The sequence below is a fragment of the Triticum urartu genome, chromosome 3A, assembly GCF_056163025.1.
Source record: "Triticum urartu cultivar PI428250 chromosome 3A, HENAU_Tu73, whole genome shotgun sequence".
NCBI lineage: Eukaryota > Viridiplantae > Streptophyta > Magnoliopsida > Poales > Poaceae > Triticum > Triticum urartu.
This window is the reverse complement of record NC_141875.1, coordinates 566858089-566869697: the sequence shown is the minus strand read 5'-3', so window position 1 is coordinate 566869697 and position 11609 is coordinate 566858089. Positions and strand designations below refer to the sequence as shown.

At 50.3% G+C, this 11609-nt stretch overlaps 1 protein-coding gene across 1 annotated transcript; it reads left to right on the top strand.

Annotated features, from left to right (window-relative positions):
• The first annotated feature begins 9594 nt into the window (after positions 1-9594).
• LOC125545119 (uncharacterized) lies at positions 9595-11368 on the top strand. The gene has a single exon (XM_048708989.2). The coding sequence runs from the start codon at positions 10487-10489 to the stop codon at positions 11153-11155; it is 669 nt and encodes a 222-aa protein (XP_048564946.1). The 5' UTR covers positions 9595-10486; the 3' UTR covers positions 11156-11368.
• The last annotated feature ends 241 nt before the right edge of the window (positions 11369-11609 follow it).

Genomic DNA, 11609 nt, shown 5'->3' with positions numbered 1-11609 from the left:
GGTATTTGATACCGGTGCGGTTGCTCACATTTGTAACTCAAAGTAGGAGCTGCGGAATAAGCGGAGACTGGCGAAGGACGAGGTGACGATGCGCATCGGGAATGGTTCCAAGGTCGATGTGATCGCCGTCGGCACGCTACCTCTACATTTACCTACGGGATTAGTTTTAAACCTCAATAATTGTTACTTAGTGCCAGCTTTGAGCATGAACATTGTTTCAGGATCTCGTTTAATTCGAGATGGCTACTCATTTAAATCCGAGAATAATGGTTGTTCTATTTATATGAGAGATATGTTTTATGGTCATGCTCCGCTGGTGAATGGTTTATTCTTAATGAATCTCGAGCGCAATGTTACACATATTCATAGTGTGAATACCAAAAGATGTAAGGTTGATAATGATAGTCCCACATACTTGTGGCACTGCCGCCTTGGTCACATAGGTGTCAAACGCATGAAGAAGCTCCATGCAGATGGACTTTTGGAGTCTCTTGATTACGAATCATTTGACACGTGCGAACCATGCCTCATGGGTAAAATGACCAAGACTCCGTTCTCAGGAACAATGGAGCGAGCAACCAACTTATTGGAAATCATACATACTGATGTGTGCGGTCCAATGAGTGTTGAAGCTCGCGGTGGCTATCGTTATGTTCTCACCCTCACTGATGACTTGAGTAGATATGGGTATGTCTACTTAATGAAACACAAGTCTGAGACCTTTGAAAAGTTCAAGGAATTTCAAAGTGAGGTTGAGAATCAACGTGACAAGAAAATCAAGTTCTTGCGATCAGATCGTGGGGGAGAATACTTGAGTCACGAATTTGGCACACACTTAAGGAAATGTGGAATAGTTTCACAACTCACGCCGCCTGGAACACCTCAGCGTAATGGTGTGTCCGAACATCGTAATCGCACTCTATTGGATATGGTGCCATCTATGATGTCTCTTACCGATTTACCGCTGTCATTCTGGGGCTATGCTTTAGAGACTGCCGCATTCACTTTAAATAGGGCTCCATTGAAATCCGTTGAGACGACACCATATGAATTATGGTTTGGGAAGAAACCTAAGCTGTCGTTTCTAAAAGTTTGGGGATGCGATGCTTATGTCAAGAAACTTCAACCTGAAAAGCTCGAACCCAAGTCAGAAAAATGCATCTTCATAGGGTACCCTAAAGAAACTATTGGGTATGCCTTCTACCTCATATCCGAAGGCAAGATCTTTGTTGCCAAGAATGGATCCTTTCTAGAGAAAGAGTTTCTCTCGAAAGAAATAACTGGGAGGAAAGTAGAACTCGATGAAGTATTACCTCTTGAACCGGTAAGTGGCGCAGCTCAAGAAAATGTTCCTGAGGAGCCTGCACCGACTAGAGAGGAAGTTAATGATGATGATCATGAAACTTCAGATCAAGTTGCTACTGAACTTCGTAGGTCCACAAGGACACGTTCCGCACCAGAGTGGTACGGCAACCCTGTCTTGGAAATCATGTTGTTAGACAACGGTGAACCTTCGAACTATGAAGAAGCGATGGCGGGCCCAGATTCCGACAAATGGCTGGAAGCCATGAAATCCGAGATAGGATCCATGTATGGAAACGAAGTATGGACTTTGACTGACTTGCCCGATGATCGGCGAGCCATAGAAAATAAATGGATCTTTAAGAAGAAGACAGACGCGGATGGTAATGTAACCATCTATAAAGCTCGGCTTGTCACTAAGGGTTATCGACAAGTTCAAGGGGTTGACTACGATGAGACTTTCTCATCGTAGCGAAGCTGAAGTCCGTCCGAATCATGTTAGCAATTGTCGCATTCTATGATTATGAGATATGGCGAATGGACGTCAAAACGGCAATCCTTAATGGTTTCCTTAAGGAAGAATTGTATATGATGCAGCCGGAAGGTTTTGTCGATCCTAAGAATGCTGACAAGGTGTGCAAGCTCCAACGCTCGATTATGGGCTGGTGCAAGCATCTCGGAGTTGAAACATTCATTTGGTTGAGATGATCAAAGCGTTTAGGTTTACGCAGACTTATGGAGAAGCCTGCATTTACAAGAAAGTGAGTGGGAGCTCTGTAGCATTTCTCATATTGTATGTGGATGACATACTGTTGATGGGAAATGATATAGAATTCTTGGAAAGCATAAAGGCCTACTTGAACAAGTGTTTTTCAATGAAGGATCTTGGAGAAGCTGCTTATATATTAGGCATCAAGATCTATAGAGATAGATCGAGACGCCTCATTGGTCTTTCACAGAGTACGTACCTTGACAAGATATTGAAGAAGTTCAAAATGGATTAGTCAAAGAAGGGGTTCTTGCCTGTATTGCAAGGTACGAGATTGAGCACGGCTCAATGCCCGACCATGGCAGAAGATAGAGAAAAGATGAGTGTCGTCCCCTATGCCTCGGCCATAGGGTCTATCATGTATGCTATGCTGTGTACCAGACCTGATGTAAACCTTGCCGTAAGTTTGGTAGGAAGGTACCAAAGTAATCCCGGCATGGAACACTGGACAGCGGTCAAGAATATCCTGAAGTACCTGAAGAGGACTAAGAATATGTTTCTCATTTATGGAGGTGACGAAGAGCTCGTCGTAAAGGGTTACGTCGATGCTAGCTTTGACACAGATCTGGATGACTCTAAGTCGCAAACCGGATACGTGTATATTTTGAATGGTGGGGCAGTAAGCTGGTGCAGTTGCAAGAAAAACGTTGTGGCGGGATCTACATGTGAAGCGGAGTACATGGCAGCCTCGGAGGCAGCACAAGAGGCAATCTGGGTGAAGGAGTTCATTACCGACCTAGGAGTCATACCCAATGCGTCGGGCCCGATGACTCTCTTCTGTGACAACACTGGAGCTATTGCCCTCGCCAAGGAGCCCAGGTTTCATAGGAAGACCAGGCATATCAAGCGTCGCTTCAACTCCATTCGTGAAAGTGTTCAAAATGGAGACATAGATATTTGTAAAGTACATACGGACCTGAATGTGGCAGATCCTTTGACTAAACCTCTCCCTAGAGCAAAACATGATCAACACCAGAACTGCATGGGTGTTCGATTCATCACAATGTAACTAGACTATTGACTCTAGTGCAAGTGGGAGGCTGTTGGAAATATGCCCTAGAGGCAATAATAAAATGGTTATTATTATATTTCTTTGTTCATGATAATTGTCTATTGTTCATGCTATAATTGTGTTATCCGGAAATCGTAATACATGTGTGAATACATAGACCACAACACGTCCCTAGTGAGCCTCTAGTTGACTAGCTCGTTGATCAAAAGATAGTCATGGTTTCCTGACTATGGACATTGGATGCCATTGATAACGGGATCACATCATTAGGAGAATGATGTGATGGACAAGACCCAATCCTAAGCATAGCTCAAAGATCGTGTAGTTCGTTTGCTATAGCTTTTCTGAATGTCGAGTATCATTTCCTTAGACCATGAGATTGTGCAACTCTCGGATACCGTAGGAGTGCTTTGGGTGTGCCAAACGTCACAACGTAACTGGGTGACTATAAAGGTACACTACAGGTATCTCCGAAAGTGTCTGTTGGGTTGGCACGAATCGAGACTGGGATTTGTCACTCCGTATGACGGAGAGGTATGTTTGGGCCCACTCGGTAATGCATCATCATAATGAGCTCAATATGACCAAGTGGTTGATCACGGGATCATGCATTACGGTACGAGTAAAGTGACTTGCCGGTAACGAGATTGAACGAGGTATTGGGATACCGACGATCGAGTCTCGGGTAAATAACGTACCGATTGACAAAGGGAATTGTATATGGGATTGATTGAATCTTCGACATCGTGGTTCATCCGATGAGATCATCGAGGAGCATGTGGGAGCCAACATGGGTATCCATATCCCGCTGTTGGTTATTGACTGGAGAGTCGTCTCGGTCATGTCTGCGTGTCTCCCGAACCCATAGGGTCTACACACTTAAGGTTCGATGACGCTAGGGTTGTTGAGATATTAGCATACGGTAACCCGAAAGTTGTTCGGAGTCCCGGATGAGGTCCCGGGCGTCACGAGGAGTTTCGGAATGGTCCGGAGGTGAAGATTTATATATAGGAAGTCAAGTTTCAGCCATCGGGAAGGTTTCGGGGGTAATCGGTATTGTACCGGGACCACCGGAAGGGTCCCGGGGTTCCACCGGGTGGGGCCACCTATCCCGAAGGGCCCCATGGGCTGAAGTTGGAAGGGAACCAGCCCCTAGTGGGCTGGTGCACCCCCCATGGGCCTCCCCTGCGCCTAGGGTTGGAAACCCTAGGGGTGGGGGCGCCCCACTTGGCTTGGGGGCACTCCACCCCCTTGGCCGCCCCCCCCCTTGGAGATTCAATCGAGTCTCGGGCAAATAACGTACCGATTGAACGAGGTATTGGGATACCGATGATCGAGTCTCAGGCAAATAACGTACCGATTGACAAAGGGAATTGTATATGGGATTGATTGAATCCTCGACATCGTGGTTCATCTGATGAGATCATCGAGGAGCATGTGGGAGCCAACATGGGTATCCAGATCCCGCTGTTGGTTATTGACTGGAGAGTCGTCTTGATCATGTCTGCGTGTCTCCCAAACCCGTAGGGTCTGCACACTTAAGGTTCGGTGACGCTAGGGTTGTTAAGATATTAGCATACGGTAACCCGAAAGTTGTTCAGAGTCCCGGATGAGGTGCCGGACGTCACGAGGAGTTTCGGAATGGTCCGGAGGTGAAGATTTATATATAGGAAGTCAAGTTTCGGCCATCGGGAAGGTTTCGGGGGTAATCGGTATTGTACCGGGACCACCGGAAGGGTCCCGGGGGTCCACCGGGTGGGGCCACCTATCTCGGAGGGCCCCATGGGCTGAAGTGGGAAGGGAACCAGCCCCTAGTGGGCTGGTGCGCCCCCCATGGGCCTCCCCTGCGCCTAGGGTTGGAAACCCTAGGGGTGGGGGCGCCCCACTTGGCTTGGGGGGCACTCCACCCCCCTTGCCCCCCCCCCCTTGGAGATTCAATCGAGTCTCGGGCAAATAACGTACCGATTGAATGAGGTATTGGGATACCGACGATCGAGTCTCGGGCAAATAACGTACCGATTGACAAAGGGAATTGTATATGGGATTGATTATATCGTCAACATCGTGGTTCATCCGATGAGATCATTGAGGAGCATGTGGGAGCCAACATGGGTATCCAGATCCCGCTGTTGGTTATTGACTGGAGAGTCATCTCGGTCATGTCTGTGTGTCTCCCGAACCCGTAGGGTCTACACACTTAAGGTTCGGTGACGCTAGGGTTGTTGAGATATTAGCATACGGTAACCCGAAAGTTGTTCGGAGTCCCGGATGAGGTCCCAGACGTCACGAGGAGTTTCGGAATGGTCCGGAGGTGAAGATTTATATATAGGAAGTCAAGTTTCGGCCATCGGGAAGGTTTCGGGGGTAATCGGTATTGTACCGGGACCACCGGAAGGGTCCCGGGGGTCCACCGGGTGGGGCCACCTATCCCGGAGGGCCCCATGGGCTGAAGTGGGAAGGGAACCAGCCCCTAGTGGGCTGGTGCACCCCCCATGGGCCTCCCCTGCGCCTAGGGTTGGAAACCCTAGGGGTGGGGGCGCCCCACTTGGCTTGGTGGGCACTCCACCCCCCTTGGCCGCCCCCCCCCCCTTGGAGATTCAATCGAGTCTCGGGCAAATAACATACCGATTGAACGAGGTATTGGGATACCGACGATCGAGTCTCGGGCAAATAACGTACCGATTGACAAAGGGAATTGTATATGGGATTGATTGAATCCTCGACATCGTGGTTCATCCGATGAGATCATCGAGGAGCATGTGGGAGCCAACATGGGTATCCAGATCCCGCTGTTGGTTATTGACTGGAGAGTCGTCTCGGTCATGTCTGCGTGTCTCCCAAACCCGTAGGGTCTACACACTTAAGGTTCGGTGACGCTAGGGTTGTTGAGATATTAGCATACGGTAACCCGAAAGTTGTTCGGAGTCCCGGATGAGGTGCCGGACGTCATGAGGAGTTTCGGAATGGTCCGGAGGTGAATATTTATATATAGGAAGTCAAGTTTCGGCCATCGGGAAGGTTTCGGGGGTAATCGGTATTGTATCGGGACCACCGGAAGGGTCCCGGGGGTCCACCGGGTGGGGCCACCTATCCCGGAGGGCCCCATGGGCTGAAGTGGGAAGGGAACCAGCCCCTAGTGGGCTGGTGCGCCCCCCATGGGCCTCCCCTGCGCCTAGGGTTTGAAACCCTAGTGGTGGGGGCGCCCCACTTGGCTTGGGGGGCACTCCACCCCCCCTTGGCCGCTGCCCCCCCTTGGAGATTCAATCTCCTAGGGCTGACGCCCCCCTAGGGGTCCTATATATAGTGGGGGGAGGGAGGGCAGCCGCACCCTAGCCCCTGGCGCATCCCTCTCCCTCCCGTGACACTCCTCCCTCTCCCTGAGCTTGGCGAAGCCCTGCCGAGATCACCGTTGCTTCCACCACCACGCCGTCGTGCTGCTGGATCTTCATCAACCTCTCCTTCCCCCTTGCTGGATCAAGTTGGAGGAGATGTCTTCCCAACCGTACGTGTGTTGAACGCGGAGGTGCCGTCCGTTCGGCGCTAGGTCATCGGTGATTTGGATCACGACGAGTACGACTCCATCAACCCCGTTCTCTTGAACGCTTCCGCGCGCGATCTACAAGGGTATGTAGATGCACTCCCCTCTCCCTCGTTGCTAGATGACTCCATAGATTGATCTTGGTGATGCGTAGAAAATTTTAAAATTCTGCTACGTTCCCCAACAGCGTCAGGCTCCGGATCGGCTGCGGCGGCTGGTTCTGCGGCCACACAAGAAACGGCCACGACACAGGAGGCTATTGGATCGTCTGCGGCTGATTCTGAAAATTCTCCTGGATCTTCTGCATCTAGCCAGTCTGTGCATATTCCTGCGCAGAGTTCAGCATGACCAGAACCTGTTGCTACACGTGTCATGACTCGTCTTCAAAAAGGTATTAGAAATCCTAAACAAAGAATAGATGGCACAATACCATATGGCATGTTGTGTATTTTAGGTGAACCAGCAAAACTAAGTGATGCATTTAGAGGTCCTAAATGGAAAAGAGCTATGGATGAAGAATATGGTGCACTCATGAAGAATAAAACATGGCACTTGGTACCAAGTCAGAGAGGTAAAAATATTATTGATTGCAAGTGGGTTTACAGAATAAAAAGAAAAGCAGATGGCTCCATTGATAGGTACAAGGCACGTCTAGTTGCGAAAGGGTTTAAGCAAAGATATGGTATTGATTATGAGGATACATTCAGTCCAGTTGTTAAAGCTGCTACTATAAGACTTGTGCTAGCCATTGCTGTTTCCAGGGGATGGAGTCTTAGACAACTAGATGTTCAAAACGCGTTTCTGCATGGTGTTCTGGAAGAGGAGGTCTATATGAGGCAACCACCAGGGTATGAGAATAAAAAAACACCTCGTTATGTTTGCAAGCTTGATAAGGCTCTTTTTGGCCTGAAGCAGTCACCTAGAGCTTGGTTCTCAAGGTTAAGTTTGCAATTGAAGCATCTTGGGTTTGTTCCATCCAAAGCAGATACATCTTTGTTTATTTATAATAAGGCACATACAGTGATTTTTGTGCTTATATATGTTGATGATATCATAGTTGCAAGCTCATCATCAAATGCAACTAATGCCCTCTTGCGTGACTTGAGTTCAGAGTTTGCACTGAAGGATCTAGGTGACTTACATTTTTTCTTAGGCATTGAAGTTAAGAAGACTCAAGATGGCATAATGTTAAATCAGGAAAAGTATGCTACTGAGCTTCTAACTCGTATGGGAATGAAGGATTGCAAACCTTCACCTACGCCATTGTCTTCTTCAAAACAACTTTCAGCATATCAAGGAGAACCGCTTAATGAACAAGAAAGTACAAAATATAGAAGTGCTGTTGGAGCTCTACAGTATTTGACTTTGACATGGCCAGACATATCATTTGCTGTAAACAAGGTTTGTCAGTATTTGCATGCTCCTACCTCCACTCATTGGACATCTGTCAAAAGGATTATACGATATATTAAGCACACTGTGAGTTTGGGACTTCGGTTCAAACGATCAAGTTCTACACTTGTCAGTGCTTTTTCTGATGCTGACTGGGCAGGATGTAGTGATGACAGAAAGTCAACTGGAGGATTTGCAGTGTTCTTTGGATCAAACCTTATTTCTTGGAGTGCCAGGAAACAAGCCACAGTATCAAGGTCAAGTACAGAGGCTGAGTATAAATCACTAGCAAATGCAACTGCTGAAATTATTTGGGTGGAATCATTGCTTCATGAGTTAGGAATCAAGCAACATCGTACATCTTGTCTATGGTGTGACAATTTGGGTGCTACATATCTGTCTGCTAATCCAGTTTTTCATGCTAGAACCAAGTATATTGAGATAGATTTTCACTTTGTACGAGAAAGAGTTGTTGAGAAGAAGTTGGAGATACGATTTATTCCATCAAAGGATCAGTTAGCAGATGGGTTTACTAAAGCTCTTCCAGCAAGGCCGTTTGAGGAGTTCAAGAGAAATTTGAATATAGGATAGTTTAGATTAAGAGAGGGTGTTAGAATATCTGTTTAACTCTTGTAATCTAAACCTCCCTCCTATCTCTACTTCTCTTGTTTCCTTCTCGGACTCCTCATGTATCGATGAATCCTAGCGATCATCGTAAACTTGTAAGCCACGACAGGGGCAATTCCTGTCCCCAATAAATACACACAACGCGGCTCCCATCGGGAGTAGGAACGCTTCCACGAGATCAAATCTTACAGGGCTATCATGTGTGTGGCGTTTTTGTATATGCTGATTGGGCTATCATGTGTGTGGTGTTCTTGTATATGCTGATTGGGCTATCACGTGTGCGTGTCATGTTGTCCAGAAGCATTTGTAGTGTTGTTCTAGTAGTATATGGATGGATCGTTATCGGTTGATCCATGGAGTAGTATTCATTTTGTAGCATGGCTAGGTGATTATAAAAGGGTCCAAATTTGGGCAACCAATCACGCCGTTGAACGTACTGCTACTACAATTACTGTCGTCAAGGATGGAAGCACACAATAATAAGATAACATAGGCAATCGGTCGCTAAATCAATGGCAGTCTTATCCCCACGGCTTGCCTGCTCCTTCCTCATGCTCCCATCCGTGCACCCACTCCATCCTACGGCTGTCTTTTTTCTTTTTTTTCTTTCTAATCTAATCATCTCCCCCCTGATTTTAAGGGGGTGGGGCCGGGCCTTATTTTCATACGGAACACTGTCTCAGCTGTCACGGCATTGACGAATGACATTGTCGTTCTCCACGCACCGGCTTGACCATGCTTCCATTCCATATGCTCCATTACCCCGAGCCAGCCAGCGCCCGTCGATCATCACACGCAACAAGTTTTCTCCCCCACAAAAAACACCAGCACGACGTCGTCGTTGTTTGACAAAGCAGGTGCCCAGACCGGCAGAAAGCCGTGTTTGCCAACGTACGTGGCCGTGGCCCGTGGAGGAGCATCATCGCAGGTCTTTTCTCCTTCTAAAAAACTCGAGTTTCACCGAGACGGAGTAGCCCTCCTCGGCGGCTAGGCTGGTGCGCGGCACATCGATCGCAGTCTGCTGCCCGCGCAGGCGCAGACTGGCGTACGGCACGCTGGTCCGTCAGACGGGACATTCCCTCAACAGAATGCACCGGGACGGAACGGCAAGGGAAAAGGTTGGGAAAGCGGAGCACCGTGTATGCCACGGGAGTCGCTGCCCGTGCTTTATTGCCGGAATTCTCCGTGGTGGCAGTGGCAGTGGCAGAGACGTGCGCCAGCACGCACGAACCCTTTTTTTCCCTTTTCTTTTCCTGATGATAACGCTGTGCACTTAATTGTGTGCACGGAAGCTTTTGGTCCAGAAACGCACAAGATGGAGATAGAGATAGAGCGGCTGGTGGCGTACGGCGCTACTGCGACTAGAGCCGGCCGCACGACCAGCGGCCCTCCCGGTGCCACGCACGCCCGGCGACCGCAGCGTGTGCGGCCGCCGCGTTGACATCTCGACTGCGCGTTCCTCCTTCCGTGCGCAGCAGCCAGCAGCCGCTGCGTCATCATTTCCTGTAGCGGTAACGGCCTCGGTGGTGTACCGGCGGCGCGAACGAGACGCCCCCGACGCTCTGCCACCGCCGCTCACGGCGAGCCCGGCACGGCACGTCGACCGAGCCGAGCCCGCCCTGATCGACGAAACAGGGGCGGGTCGGTGCGTGCCGAGTCCCCAGCCCCACCGATCCGATCGGCAAGTCCCGAGCAGGTTCGCTCCCCACAGACATACCAGATCCCGACGCCCCCACCACACAGCCCCACCCCCCCTCCCTCCCAAAACTCGCGCACCGCACCAGACGAGGCCGAAACGGGCGAATTTTACCCGCCGGGCCGTGCCGGAGCGCGCCGCGAGCCCGCCATGGCGGAGTGCCGCAGCCTCATCGAGTTCCTGCGCGCCTTCGAGCACCACCGCAGGGCGGCCGACTCCTCATGCGGCGCCCGATCCAAGCGCCTGCCCCCCTCCTCCTCCGCCCCCTCCGGACGCACCCGCAACCTCACCGCGCTCTGCGACCACTCGCCGATGGCCCTGGTGGACGCGCTCGTGCTGCTCGCCGTGCTCGCCGCGCTGGGCTTCCTCGTGGCCCCGCACGCCAGGCTCCTCCTCCTCGAGGCGCGCGCGCTGCTGCTCCACCCGGCGGCCTCCTGCGTCTCGGCCGCGCCGCTCGCGGGGGCCGCCGCGGCCGTGGCCGGCGCCGCGCTCGGCTGGGCGCTACTGGGCCATCACGCGCGCAAGTGCGGCAAGCCGCGCTGCAGGGGCCTCAAGAAGGCCGTCGAGTTCGACATCCAGCTCGAGACGGAGGAGTGCGTGCGCGGCCGCCCCACCCCCGCCGCGCGATCGGCGCTGCTCGCCGCCGCGGGCGCGCGCCCCGTCGATCTCGGCGACGCGCACCGCGAGCTCGAGGCCGAGCTCCGCAAGATGGCGCCGCCCAATGGCCGCACCGTGCTCATCTTCCGCGCGCCCTGCGGATGCCCCAAGGGCCGCATGGAGGTCTGGGGCGCCAAGAAGGTGCGCCGGATCAAGAAGTAGACAGACAAGATGAAGGGTCAGATAGTTCCTTCTTTACTATAGTAATAAACAGTAGCTGAAATACAGGTTGCCTCCCTCCTTGGTAATAAGTATAGCGAGAGAGAATAAAGAGATCATACAAATAGTTATATCAAAGTATCAGATGATAGACTATAGATCATGTGTTGCCATGCAGATGATGTTTGAACATAAATATATATCGGTGCTTGTTCATTCTCTGTTTTTCATGAGATTCTGAATCCTAGCGTACATACTTGGTTGCTGTTCTTGCCAGGTGCTTTTTGAATGTCTGTTTGATCTCTCTTGGTCTACTTTTGTATAGTATATTCCTTTGATGCTGCTGGGATAAGTTTCTTTGATGCCACTCTGTTTGAATTTTTCTCTTGGAACTGGCTTCTGTTTATTTGCCAAAATGAAATGTTTCCTTGCTTGATTCTTGCTGTCCCGGGGTAAA